Here is a 15290-nt window from a genome sequence, read left to right as displayed (position 1 = left end):
AAATTTCCGGTCTTTTATGCAACTCAAAGGTTTATTGCCGTCTTTACACAAAAACCCGCCAATTGACACTGTCCTAAGCCAGACTAATCCAGTCCACACTCTTATACTCTTAAGATTATTTTAATATTATCTTCCCATCTACTGAATTTCACTCAAGTGAGCTTATAATATAAGCCTAGCAATAAAATTACAGACTAAGAAATATTTGTGCACACGAGACTTTATAAAGCAAGACCAATTTTCACACATAGGCTACTACTGACATTAACATTTGGTTTTTGCTTAAGATAACAAGTTGACGTGTTTTGAAATGTGAATAAATCTGGCGTTTTGTGTGAACGACATCAGTGGTTAGAATCTACGAAGAATGTGGCAGAAGGGAATTATTGTAATTGTTCCAATAAACACTGGCAATAAAATATTAGCTTAGGCAAGACTGCAGCGAAATACGAGCACAACAATTTAGCAAGGGTCTCTTAGTGACCGGATACTAGCATAGAAATTATTAATAGTGGCTTAGTTCAAATTATTATATTGAAATTATAATATAAAACACAGTGTTGGGGTATTATTAACATAGAAAGTATTTACAATGATTAATATGTTGTCACATACTACACGTTATCGAAGTTGGTCTTTTGGGTTGTAATGCCGCCTACAGTTGAAGATAGGTACCGAAATTTCGGAGGAATATACTGATTCCATCTTCAGGAATATTCCTCCAAAATATTGATATCTAACTACAAGTCCACACATCGTCTCATCCCAGAAGACAATGATATATTCACCACCGTGATAACCTCAAATCTCATATTAACGCACTGTTGGTGGAATAATTCTGTCCGTGTTAGTATTTGATAGGTCAGATTTCTCTTGTATCCAAATTTTGTCTTCGGCTTGAAATCACAACGAGAAGGCCAAAGGTAGTGAGATCTGATGAAATCAACAGGCCTACGAGTTTGCATTGGTAAAGCGCTTTATTTTTCTGCATGGCTAATGGCAAGCATGGATGGTGATATAGTAAATGTTATTAGTTTTTATTGTGCGTTATCGTCGGGGTATTTTGATGCAAGGCTAGTGAAGTTGACGGTATGTAAAATGATGATAAATTGTTATTTCTTTTCTTGTAAGCACTGGGAAGGAAAGTGTCACAATCCAGTTTGACGCAAAAGTCCTTTTCTCCAGACACAGGGCGAGACGGAAGAATTGACAGTAACTGCCGTCTAGCTTCGAAGGACGGATCTTCGAGACATGAGACGTATAGTTAATATTTACCTGATCATATGGCTTTAAATTCATTCAACTTGCCACACGTATTAATTGTTCTGAGCACTTACAATATGTTTGATATTATTATACAGTGTTGTATTCTAAATGTTTCTTCAGTTTCCGGTAACATTAACATTACCTGACAAACGTGTCCCTTTGTTAGTGAGGAAGTAATTCTATGCCATTCCTGCAAAAGGAACGTATGATGGCAGAATTCATAATAACGGTTTAATAAGTTGAAAGTTCCGAATTTTGTTAATCAGATTTGAAAATTCTTCTCCTTATAGTTTTCAGCAAACGAACAAATTTAACTGTATGTTTCTTATATAGGTTTATAATAAAACCCCTCTAATTCGGACTAATTGAGAGAGGGCTAATCTGAATTAGTGAAAAGTCTTAATTATGTACTGCTATTAATTATATTAACATGTTCGAGTCATAATTTATAAAAACAATCAAATTTATTCACAGTCCTGAAATATGGTATTGTGACCCAATTATGACGAAAAGGAAGCTAATAATTTGTGAAAAATTTTATATTCAGATCAAAAATTTAAGAAGTATTTCCTTTCTTCGTTAATAAAACATTTGTATAAACAGGTAGCTTTAATTATAGAGGGTCCGAATTAGTAAGGTTTTGCTGTACAATCATATTAATACCTATATGTCACACCCGAAGATGACTCTTGTGTTATCAAAACAGATAATGATTTGTAACTTGGGAGAAATGTGACAGGAATTTGTCGTTACGCTGCAATGTTCGTTCTAATTCTGTTAACTTAATTTGCATAATTTTTGCCGTTCAGTATTATCTTGAACTAAAGGAAGGTAACTTAGTAACACTGAAACATCCTAAAATGGTTGTTTGAAGATGTATATTTATTTCTGTGCCACCCTGTATGCCTACAGTTTCTTGTTGAAATACCTACTGGGAACCGTGTCGGAATTCGATCTGATAATCTCCTGAATACAGGAGAACATAATCATGGTTTCTTGCTACGCACAATACGTTGAATGTCGCACTTTGAAACTGATAATCCATAACTTTATAGTCAAATGAACGCTAAGAAGGTTCAGCTTTCATTTACGTATGAAGCAAACATGGTGACCCATAAAGAGACTTCCGTTGCGAAACATGTTTTGGTTTGATGCCAGTGACACTTTGCCACTTCAGGGAAACAGCCTAATAACTACCCATGAAGTTTGTGGTTAATTAATTGTACGTTTATGCAATTTTATCACCGACAAATAACGGGTTTCTTAATAAAGAGTTGAAGTGGATTTTAGGTGTAGCCAGAAAACGAATGTGTGTTTTGAGAGGTAAACGATGTTGTTTAATGTACTTTATTACGTGTATGTGATTAGAAAACAGCTTTCATACTTTTCACTAATTAGTACCTGTAGTTAAAATCATCAGTCAAATTTTATGTCCAAGTCTGCAGTGTATGGTTCTCAGTTATTCGCCTGAAAGGTTGTTCCGTGCTTTTGTTGAAACAAGGTTCATTACCATGCTTATGAGAGCACATCACTTGACTTTAACCTGATTCAGAAAGTTCAGTTCACACGCTTTGTACCTTATTTCTCTAAATTTCACTTTAATATAATTCTTTCATCTACAGTTAGATCCTCCTAAAGGTCTTTCTCCCTAGGTTATTCCCATTAAAATTCTGAATACATTTCTAATTTTAATTGTGCGTGCTACAAGCCTCGCTGTCTCTCATTGTGTACTCCTATAACAGGATGGATAGAATTACATAATATTGCTCTATATTGCGTCCATATATTCTACTAAAAATAAGAATACTGTTCTCAAACATTCTAAGTCTGTGTTGTTTCCCATAGATTTTTACATTGGTGTAAAACAAAAGTTAAAGTTGTCACTATTATAATAAATTCTTCTTGGGCTACCAGCGGTGTAAGGTGGCTTAAGGAAGAGAACACCAACGTTTCGAGACAGTACCCTGAGGACGAGGACGAGGATGGTTCTCGAAACGTTGGTGTCTTCTCCATTCAACTACCTGACTACGCTGTTATCCCGAGAAGAATTTATTATTCTTAGTCGCCGTGAAAGCTTCATATCATACAAGATTGCTATTACTTTTATATTGTGTTTCTGGCAATAATTTTCGTATTACCATTGCGTGGGTTGGATTACCGACTACCCTGTCTGAAGTTGTCATGGTCTTTGCCATTACCACCAAGCAAATACTCTAATAATTAATTACTTTAACATAGGGCTTGGCCATTTCTTTCTATGATTTTCCCAGTCCATCACTTACAGTCGTCATCCGGCCATGACAGTTCATTGGCAGCTTCTACTGAACATGTAAGGTGCACATTGAGAAAGTAATTTAAAATATGCTACGACTACTTTCTCATTCGTCCTTTCGATTGGTTTATCACAAACATTCCACACTCTTTTGTCACACACTCCATGACTGTGAGGTTAATTAAGGATTATTAAATAGCAAAGAAACTCCAAGCATCGAATTATTGACACTTAATTACAGTATATAGCCTATAAATTTCCATTGTAACAAAAAATACACACGCTTGATTTCTTATGTTAGCTTAATTCTGAGCATTAAGTTCAGAGCTGTGGATTAGATTAGACTGCCTCAAGAGAGTCCATTGGTGGATTCTTATGAACAAGATAATAAATTGTTGTTTGATTTGCGGTTCCTACGGCTACGAGTTCAAAAATGTCTGTCTTCTCGATTGTAGCGTCTTGTAGTCGGATAGAAGTTCCATCATAAGGGCATTGAGAGACTTATGAATGAGAAGGGTGAGAGGAATAAAGCAAAGTAAGGAACAGAACGAGGGATTAAGACATGGAAGATATCGTTCCCGTTAAATTTCAACTGACTTTTACCCTATTATGACAACTTGGTTCTCTGGCCATGAAAATTTTTAGCAGCAAAATAGTTTGTATTAATTGCGTTTATTTAATATTATTCCTACAGCCGAGAATGCTGTGGTGTTACTTTATTTCGGCAGTACGTACCTGTATTGGATTTAAAACACCGTATTGACTATTTTAGGTTAATTATATACGGTGCTTTTATGAGCGGATATGCCTTAAGTACAGCCGCTGGCAAAGTATTGCAACAGTCGTTTCTCTGCCTCTCAGTTACCAGTGACAGTACTTAACGCATATTAAAAAAATATTAAGTCCTTGTGTTTTATTTTAAATCTTGTTAACTGACGGAAGGGATGGAAGTACAGTTTCGTGTTTTAGCAGTTTTGATATCTAGAAACCGGTATGAATGCAACATTTTTCATCTCAAATATGACGACAATTTTATATTTACAGCATTTATGTTACATAAACAGAAATCTTCACGCATTTGTGTTTCATGTCGCGCAAATAGTTGCAGTTAGATCTGCCATAACTCAGGCACTAGAGGCTGGACTCAGATAACCGGGTTCAATCTCGGGTGACTCAGCAAGATTCGTGGTGGACGAAGTGGTTCTTGAGCAGGTTTTCTCCAAGCTCTTCGTCTTCCCCCCTGCTAATCATTATTTCGTCATTGCTCCACACTCGTCTGTCAGCGCCCCACGATGCATGCGATAGCCCTGACCACTATCGTACCCACAGACCTAATTCGGGTTCTTCAGAGACGGCTTCATCTCTGGCCCTGCACTTGGCTGGTCTCGAAGTGTAGCCAAGTGAGTTCAGTTCCCATTTCAGCTCCGTCTTATCGCATCACGATTCATTTGTCAATCGTGTCATGTGGATTGAGGATTGGAACTCTAATGGAAATTAGATAAAATTGTAGTGGGAAAATGTTGTGGAACGAAGATGTTTTAAAGATCAAGCAGATGATTGGAAGATATTAAAAGTAGTTATGGAAGTGTGTTTAGGAATGTGTGAATTGTATTAAGCTGGCTAAAGATAAAATTTAGTTGTCTTTTATGTTGACGATCCTTCGGACTAGATATTTTGTTTGGAAAGGAATACATATTTTGTGTTACTTTATGAAATTCCACGAGAGCTTTGTTGAGGATCATGGCTCTATTTTTAAAACATTCGAAATTTACATTGATACTTCACGAAAAGGTGCATCTTTGAAGCTCAAGGCACATATGGGAAGGTAACATTAGAAATAGAGTCTATAAATGTGCTGTGATGTGAGTTAAATTACGACTGCTGTTGATGAAGTCCAGTGTTGTGGCAAGGACTCTAGAAGAATTATTTTGTTGTTGTTACAGTCCCCATTCGGACCAAGCAGCTTCGCCGACCTGCTGTCCGCGCCATATTCTGAAGACACAGGAGCCCTCTCGGAGGAGCTCGACCCATTTCCGGACGTGATATTCCATCAGGAACCACCGCCTCCCCACCACGAGTCTCCCGGAGGAAGTGCGGGCCCCTTGAGCCCCGTAGGACCTGCAGCCCCCCTTCCCAGCTTCCAGGAAACGTATTCTCCCCGCTATACCCGACCAACAGAACTCGCCAGTACGTCCCAGCAACAAGGTTACAAGATGGACGAGGAGTGCTACAACGTCCCCACTCCGTACAACCATAATCACCATCACCACCACCCAGCTGTGGTCCCTACACCAGCGCCATCCCCTTATGACTTTCAGCCGTCTGCCCCACAACCAGCGCCTTATTCGCCCTACTTCCCGCAGCAGAGTCCTGGTTTCGAGCCCACACCGCTGCCTCAAGACACATACTCGCTGCCCCACTTTCCAAGTACGTCGGAACTGCACGTAACTACAACCCTGAGCCCGCGACAGCGGCGGGCTTCCTTACCACTGCAACGCTCCGAATCTACTAGGTGAGGCGCGTTCATAAACGTAATTTTAATATAACTTGCTAAGGTGTGATGTTAAAATTTCTGTTATGAAAGCCCAATAAAAGCATTAGACAGTGCAATTGAATGGAACAAATCAACTTTACTGGTCTTAGCTGATGTTATAGATTTATTGGTCGAAGACGTAAGGAGGCCTTTCGTAGGAGCATAGAAGTTCTGTGGAGCCCTAGTTTGAATGTTGAACCAGAAATAAATACAGTATAACTACGTATGCGTAATGTAGGATTTTAAGATTTCACTAAAATAAAGGCACCAAGATCTTCTTGGGCGATCAACCACGTCTAAATTGAGTAATGTGTTTATGTCTCATCACCAGAATGAAGGACAAGATCACAATATAAAGCTAGCGAACACGGAAAGTACTTCCAAATGTGGAAAAGTTGGATTATTTTAAAGTAGGGTAATGATCAAGAATTAAAATTAGATTATTATAAATTTTAACGCACAAATCTCCAAACTTCACTGTGACTGTTTAAATGTTTCTGACAATGGTACGTTACATTGTGTTAATTTGTTCATTTTAGTCCAGGTTTGAGACTACCTCAACCAGAGGACTCCTTTTTATCAGATAATGGAAGTAGAATCCAGCTTCCCGATCGTTGTAATTTTATAATATTTAGACGTGGGATAAAGTCGAAAATAGCATGTATTAGTGTGACTGCTTGAAACCTAAAAGTCATATATTCCATCAGAAGAACCAAAAAACTTCCTTTTTTTCACTGCAGTAGCAGCGAATCTCCGAAGCTTCGGCTGGGGCCGATACCCTCGGGAGGTCCTGCGCCATCAGCTTCGTCATCAGCATCCTCTTCCCCGGGCTGTGGTGGACTGAGCGACGTGGTGTCCCCAGCAGTCACAGTCCCTCCTCCCACACCAGCAGCATCCACAGCTCCCAGCACAGGGGGCGCAGTGCCCCGAACGAGCGGTGGGCCCGCTCCCCAGTCGCCATCGCAGCTGTGTGCTGTGTGTGGAGACACCGCAGCCTGCCAACACTACGGAGTGCGGACTTGCGAGGGCTGCAAGGGTTTCTTCAAGAGGACTGTTCAGAAAGGGTCCAAGTACGTGTGTCTTGCCGACAAAGCGTGCCCGGTGGACAAGAGACGCCGTAACCGCTGTCAGTTCTGCCGCTTCCAGAAGTGCCTCGCTGTGGGCATGGTCAAGGAAGTAGTGCGCACTGACTCGCTGAAGGGCCGCAGGGGCAGGCTCCCCTCAAAACCCAAGTCGCCTCAAGAATCTCCCCCTAGCCCTCCTGTCTCTCTGATCACAGCTCTGGTGCGGGCCCACGTGGACACAACTCCTGATCTCGCGAACCTTGACTACTCACAGGTGAGACCTTTCTCTCATAAAACTAATCGTGTTGCTGTTAAGAAAACGTGTTATTCTGCTCTGTATTAGCCACTATTCAACAGATTGTCAGAAAGTATATATTTAAAACTGCCGCCACTACCATCACTGCTTAAGCTTCCTCTGTTTATGTTCCATCATTCAATATCTGGTGACTAATCTGTGAAAATTTCCGCCATGTAAAAGACCAGGTTGCATTTTCAAGCACTACAAGTTCTTCAGGTTTGCATTAGTTTATATTTTTAAACTTGCTTTAAAAGAACATAAACAAATTGATGTTTAAAAAACTGAATATGTGGAAGAAAGATAGTTGATAAAATTATCATTTACCCAATACCCTGGAATTTGTAATCGGAACATTTTATTTCTGTTCCTCAGTATCGTGAACCCACGCCAAATGAACCTCCGATGAGTGAAGCAGAAAAGATTCAGCAGTTCTACAGCCTGCTCACAACATCTGTGGACGTGATTCGCACATTCGCCGATAAGATTCCAGGTTTCGTAGAGCTCAACAGAGACGACCAGGAGTTACTCTTCCAATCCGCTTCTCTTGAGCTCTTCGTCTTGCGCCTTGCGCACAGGTAAAGTCCACTCCATAATATAAGAGCTGAACAATGACAATTAAAATGCAGTATTTAAATATAATAAATGTTTACTGCTGTTTTGATATATTGTAGATGTAAGTAACAAGTAAATGAGAGGCTTTTGAGAAGGCATTTCGTAAAATTAAATTGAATTAAAATCAAAATTACCCACCCTACAAGCTGTGGTAATTCCTATTTGCCGTCTCCAGGGATTTCTGTTAGGCCGCCAAGCTATTAACAGGCGTTTGGTGCGTTAGTATGTTAGGTTAGGTAAAAAAAAAATTTTTACTTCACATCCGCAGAGTCTAGTTTTGCTAAAGAACAAATCAATATAGAATTGAAATTAGATGTGTTAAATGAATAGGTTTTTGTTTCCTTAAATGAAGTACTTTACTTCCCATGTCTGTTTTGTGTACTTTGCACAGACTGCATTTTTAAAAATGAGGTTATGTGTGTCTGCATGTTTCATTTCTAAACGTACTGAACAGATGTTGATAAACTTTGGTACTTGGGATGAGATGGGAGGTTGGAAAAATGTCATCAATCTCATGTAATCCATACATGAAGCTAAAGTCTACTTTATCAGTTTGTCAAACACATTATACAAAACTTGTATAGAACTTTATTTTAGATATATTTTGATATAATGAGTTTTATGGAGAAAGAATAAATAATGTTTCAGAGTGTTGTATCTGTACTCTTTATTATCTCTGAAATAATACTTTTTCATGTGCAATAAGTGAATATTGAGGCCCATCTAAACCTCGAAACTCATGTCAACATTTAAGAACGATTATCAATCTATTTTCAGAGAAAAATAACTGACAGAAAGCCTGATCATATGACAGTACAAAAGTCTGTGTTCTGATTTGTGGAACCAGAAGTATAAGAAAATATAAATGAACGATTATAAAAATTTGTCACGGTCAGTTATGTCCTATGTAAGTAGAGAGGATTAGTCTACATTATTCTAATAAATGTGTAGTTTTGGTGCTTCAGATATAATATGCCTTCATTGCCTTTCATCTGTTACCTTTAATTTCCTTCTCATATAATGTGATTGTTTTTGCTGTGTAGGACAAGGCCAGACGATACTAAACTCACATTCTGCAATGGAGTAGTGTTGGACAAGCAGCAATGCCAGCGGAGTTTCGGCGACTGGTTGCACGCCATTCTCGATTTTTGTCATTCTCTACATGCCATGGACATTGACATCTCCGCATTTGCATGCCTCTGTGCTCTGACACTCGTTACCGGTAGGTTTATTGGGGATTTAGTTGATATTAACAATTGTAGGTTGGATTCACGGAGGTAAAAGGGTATATTTTGATTCTGTTGATTCATTCTGTGCACTACATTAATTTATTATCTCTTGTAGCAAATATACCAGTATATTTTTTTATTTTATGACATAACCTTCATATAAACATCAGAACTTTTAGACAGTCTTACTAAAATTTCTTCACAAAAATTTTGTTTTTAATTATACTTACCAATCGAAGTGGTGATTTTACGTGAGAGTCCTATGTCGCTGCTGTGTAAAACAATGTGGTACCATTAATTCCAGTTTAAATGTGAATATTGTGAGAACATGAAATTGGTAAATAACCAGAAAAATAAAATATAGTTCCTATCTTGCATTTATTATAGAACAGTAACGAGCCACACGTCTAATATCCGACAGAGTGTCAACGACAATCTGTACGTGTTTTTAGATAATGAATGTGAACAGTATCAGTAGTTCATTTGAAGATTTCTGTCTTCTGGGTTGTTGCGCTGTGTAGTCTGGTCGATGTTAACCAACGTTTCAGAGGTCATACTGCCTCCGTCATCAGAGCGATGAAACAGCGACCAGACTACACAGCGCAACAACCCAGAAGACAGAAATCTTCATAATCACCGCTGTGAAAACCTCAAATCTTACACAGTAGTTCACCTGTTTTATAGTGGGGTGTACCCTGGGATATGAGCTTTGTCATCTTGTGCTTTGCAGAGCGCCATGGCTTGAAGGAGCCACACAAAGTGGAGCAGCTACAGATGAAAATAATTGGCTCACTGCGGGATCACGTAACATACAATGCCGAGGCCCAAAGAAAAACACATTACTTCTCACGATTGCTTGGAAAGCTTCCAGAGCTGAGGTCGTTGAGTGTGCAGGGACTTCAGCGCATCTTCTACCTCAAGCTGGAGGACCTAGTGCCTGCTCCCCCACTCATCGAGAACATGTTCGTGGCCAGCTTACCTTTTTGAACTGCTCGTTCTTATACGGAGCGCAACCTGTAGGTCCGTGTGATCTGCCAACTTCGTGGGAAACCTTGGTCATCTCTAAGTACAACTTCAATCCATATGGAGGCTGGACATCTGGATAATCTGATAATCTTCCTAGATGTGAATTTTTCAAGACGCCTGTATGATCTCCCAACCAGTTACCATGACATACAATTTGTTAGGTCCTGACGATGGTGTATTGCTAAGTCTCCTCCTGTCCTCATGAAGGATTCTAATCATTGCGTGTGATAATGCATGACCTTTAAGATACCCTGACTGTTGGTTACCTTTAGCCATTTCCCTTGCCATATAAACCCCCAGTTTTATTTAATCAATATGATAATGTGAAAGTATTGATAGTTGCCTGCGATAGGACTCTGATTTGAGATCTGTGCTGTAGACATTTGACCCTTTAGATAGCCTTCCAAAGCTTCCATTGGGCTTAGATTTCCTTTGAAATAATCCTAGTTCCTTCTATGTGTTCGACTCTTATGATCGTGCTTGCACCAGTTCTCGAAGAAAGAATGTTTTTGGAGTTGAGTTTCTGAATCAGACGGACCAAATCGGTCACACCAGTAGCCGGTGCAGCTGCCGTCAGAATTATTGCGGCGCGTCTCGTGGCTTGATATGTAGCCTGTCTTCATTTCTCTTTTGTGGCTGTGGACCGTCAATAAGAAGAGAAGTAATCATTTCGTACGACAGGAATCTTTGTACATTGATCGCTGAGAGACGCTCCTGTAAAGTATTCTTTATTATCTACATTTCCTAATGAGACCAATTGTGATAAATAATGATGGGAGATGTAGTAATACTTTTAAGAATAGGTTATTCTATTTGTGTTGCTCTTCAGCGTGCAATTTTAAGGTTGTGAGTGTGTAATGTGTGAATGTATGTTTGTGTGTATGTAAGAATTCTTCAAATTTTCTTGCATGCAAACGCGTCGGATATTACGCACAAAACAGAAGTCTAGTACGTACTGCGGACATAAATGCAATATTTTATTATTTTCATTTTAGCTTGTTAATTGAACTTTGAAGTTACCATAAAGTTTAAGAAGATAAAGTAATTTATACACACACATATAGTGAGCAGACTGGCACTTGTGTGTGCACAGCAGTGAGGGAGCCAAGATGGAGCCTGAACACTCGCTTCTCTCTCTCTCAATTTCTCTTTGTCCATGGTGTGATACAGATGTGAGATCCTTTTAGACAAATATGTCTTCTCAAATGGTTGCAGCAATATCACTTCTGTCGAGTATTACTTCCCATTCTATGCCAGATCTTTCCCACAATCTATCTCAAATTATATCTACAACTTATCTTCATCATTATAAGAATGGGGAACTTAGTCGGAGTAACATATTAAGTAACCGTTAACTTTCCTTGTGCCAAGCAAAACCACTGTTTCACTTTATCAAATGGAGAAACCTGAAAGGTGAATGTTTAGATCGCGTATTTCTCTTTATTTGATTCGTTGCCATAGACTGTGCTGAGAAGGAGCTCATTCCCTGTATCTAAATTAAAATTTATTAAAATGTCGCTATATCATAATAAATGTTTCAATGTTGAATTTAATTGTAAGATTTGGGGTTTTCACAGCGGTGAGTATGAAGATTTCTGTCTTCTGGGTTGTTGCGCTGTGTAGTCTGGTCGATGTTTACCAACGTTTCAGAGGTCATACTGCCTCCGTCAACAGGGTGATTCATCGCAGTATGACCTCTGAAATGTTGGTAAGCATCGACCAGACTACACAGCGCAACAACCCAGAAGACAGAAATCTTGAATTGAATTATTAGGTGTTCATAATGCACAAAAATACTAATATTTGAAGAAGACTGTGTTTAGGGTCATGTTGGCTTCTTGCAAATTTTACTTTACATAAAGACATTTGTCTTGTTGAATGCACACTTAATTAAAAGTTGTGTGAAAGAGCATATGGTATATAAGTATTTTTAATTCCTTCAATCTCTTTGAGGAGAGTTTATATTTAATTTGAATTCCCCATGTTGATGGACAGGGAATGAAAAATGCAGCAATACTACAGTCAGAATCCAACTTTCATTGCCTTATTTCTGTATAAGTTTCTTAAAATACAAACTGTTTGATCGTTGTTATTTGAAATGATGTAACAGTTTGTTTTAAGCGGCCCATCCACGTACGAGTCTGGCTTGCGAGTCCAGCTCGGCTCGGGTTCCATCGAGCCAGACTCATTTGTGGGTGGGGTGTCACGAGCCGAGTCTGCTCTACATGCGTGGTGAAATATATCCGAGCCCGGCTCACGAGTCAAGCTCGCCGAGCCAGACTCGCAAGTCAGACTCATGTGGATGGGCCACTTTAGAAGAATGTATATATTGAAGCACTGTGTGTACAGTCAGTTATGAAACATTATAATTATTTAAAAATGTCATTTTCCAGAATATTCCACCTGACATTAAGAGCTGATGGGATTAAATTTATGTAACAAAACATTCACATTTTCTCTTGCGCTAAGTTTAGACTTGCAGATTATTTTTATCTTTGCTACACCAGGTTTTTCCTTTTGAATATGGTACAAAACTGTCTTCTTTAAGCACTGACAGTTAATACGTGAAAAAAGGTGCGAAATAGAATTGCGTGCTACGGCACATGTCGACTGACTTGCGGCTTATCTTGATTGTGACAGGAAGATGCAATTATTTAAATAATGTGTGAAGTTCCCCGTACATGGTTACAGCTCATACTGGTATTTTGCCACTGAGCAGGTATATCTTGTTGTATTACTACTTGATGGTCTTAATATCACATAACTGATTCATTCTCCACTGTCACTTTTGAAGAGGATAATATATATTATAGATATATATTGATAATATATTTTGAGGTACAAAGATAGAGAGGTATATTTTAAAAGAGTCGGTGAAAGACGAGTTGATCATAACGTGCCACAAGGGATGATAGCACGAGCCTAATATGATGTGCCGGATATTTCAGATGAACGCGAGGGTCAAATAAGTATTAAGTAATTTTCCATTATAATTATCATATCATTATCAGTGAGATGTTGAACTGAACTACGTATAAAATAAGCAGAAAAAGGAAATTAACTTTTCTACTGCCTTGGAATATGAAGCTGCCTTTTCAAAAGTGTAGGGACATTTGTGGTAAAATGCAGTATGGCAATTAGGTGGTATAATTGTCATCTCTGTCTAGACGTTTGTTCACTAGACATTTTCTTTGTCCCTTCAGTTCAGGAGAATCATTTTGATGTTGTGTTTAATGCCAATGTCTGGGCATGCTGTTTACCAATGTTTTCCGAAGATATTTATCTCAAATGCAAATTTACCTTTTTTCTGCTCCTATCTTGTTAGCTGTGTCCAGTTTGATTGTAGTCATTGTAACTATTGTAAATGTGAGTGTATTAGTCAAAGAGCTCTCTCCCATAGATTATGTTTCACTCCGTAGCACGTTGATAGGTGCCATATGTTGTAGTCACATACAGAGTTACCACATTACAAAGTATGAATGGTGCAAAAAAAAGTAAACTAGGGAGTTATTAGGTAATTTCTGGTCAAATTGAAGATCTTAAATTCATATAAATACTGATTTGTACTTAAAAGAATGTTATATTTTCATTTATTTTAATTATCTAAAAGTTACTTTGGAAAATAAGTAAAAATTTTTACAACTTTAATACTTTTCACTGATAAACTATTTACAACATAATGTATATTAGTTATAAATATAGAGACATATCATGATAGTTATCTAAGTATGATGTATATATTTTTAATGTCTACAACGTTATTATATTATCTTTTGACTTTATCAGATTAAATCTCTTAAGTTTGAAGAAACCTATCCATAAAAATTACCATAAGAAGTATTTTGTACCTGCTTTTTTTAATGCACTCTTCATATTGCCAGCCATGTGTAATAACCAGCAGTTATGTATCAGAAATTAACAAGCGTACACATATTTGTGATATTTTTGCACGGTGCGATGCGTTTATTGTTGTAGGTGGCCATGATACCAAAGATATTTTTAACCCTACCATTATTACCATACTAAGAATGGTCACCTTCTGAAGCTAAGAGTGTATAAAATTCCTTTTGTGTTTTGTATCAGTAGATTTTATTATTTTGGGGATCACCTTTATTCTTGCCATATACTTTTAACATAGATATGTTAGTTTGCTAATTTTAAGTGGAACTTGCAATCTTCTATAACTGGAACTACTGGAGTTATACAGCCAAAGAGCCAGGCTATGTACATGGCGTCCTAGCCGCCATGTTCTTCCGCCCTCCATATAGCCAGCCTCTTGGTACATGTTTGGACTCTTGTTACAAAATAAAGAGCTTTACAATGCGTTACTTCTGGTAGTTGTTCAGATTCTGATTTCATCTCACATTATCCCTTCACTTAACCTGTAAATTGTTTTTATAAGACATCTCAAGCGAAATTACAATCTTCGTGAGGTTTGAACAAAGTATTTCAAGGCTGTGTTCAATTTGTAGGCTTTCTGTTGAACTGTGTGCTCAATCTGTTATATGTTGTGCATTAAATTCCTCAGCAGAATAACAGAGAATTTTGTGCTTGTTTTGCTGCATTCTTTAGTTCTGAAACAACAGAAAAATAGTAAACAAAATGTAAAAGTCTTTTTTACACAGTCTTGGCACTTACAATGGATACACTAACAATTTATTAGAGAACAGTTACAAGTTTAAAAACAATGAACAGTGGGTCCAAGGGACGTGGCTGGGCGTCCAACTGAAGAAAGGACAAATAAATTTATATCTTAATTGCGTCATGTTTGTGTTTTATTGATACAATATTTTTATTTTCCGTCTATACACAAACTTAAAATAATGTTGTTTAAAATTATTTTAAGTTTGTGTATAGACGGAAAATAAAAATATTGTATGGACAAATAAATTACGTATCTCAAATTATTTATTTATTTGTTATTTCAGACAGGAAAAATAGCAGAATTATAAAAGTAATGAAGAACAACTTCTGTATTATTTACTTTTTT

General features: G+C 37.9%; 1 protein-coding gene across 3 annotated transcripts in view; it reads left to right on the top strand.

Annotated features, from left to right (window-relative positions):
- Hr38 (Hormone receptor-like in 38) overlaps positions 1 to 14628 on the top strand; it is a 48845-nt gene extending 34217 nt beyond the window's left edge. For all 3 annotated transcript variants that reach the window (XM_022082039.2, XM_022082042.2, XM_022082040.2), the window contains exons 3-7: positions 5482 to 6050; positions 6812 to 7409; positions 7806 to 8008; positions 9089 to 9267; positions 10005 to 14628. In XM_022082039.2, coding sequence (XP_021937731.1) covers positions 5482 to 6050; positions 6812 to 7409; positions 7806 to 8008; positions 9089 to 9267; positions 10005 to 10261 — 1806 coding nt within the window. In that variant the 3' untranslated portion in view covers positions 10262 to 14628. The remainder of the gene's footprint in view (positions 1 to 5481; positions 6051 to 6811; positions 7410 to 7805; positions 8009 to 9088; positions 9268 to 10004) is intronic.
- Positions 14629 to 15290: the final 662 nt, after the last annotated feature.

Source organism: Zootermopsis nevadensis, unplaced genomic scaffold, assembly GCF_977971745.1.
Source record: "Zootermopsis nevadensis isolate Lab colony 2312 unplaced genomic scaffold, Znev_1.0 Znev_ptg000022l, whole genome shotgun sequence".
NCBI classification, from domain to species: domain Eukaryota; kingdom Metazoa; phylum Arthropoda; class Insecta; order Blattodea; family Termopsidae; genus Zootermopsis; species Zootermopsis nevadensis.
This window is presented reverse-complemented; position numbering and strand designations above follow the sequence as displayed.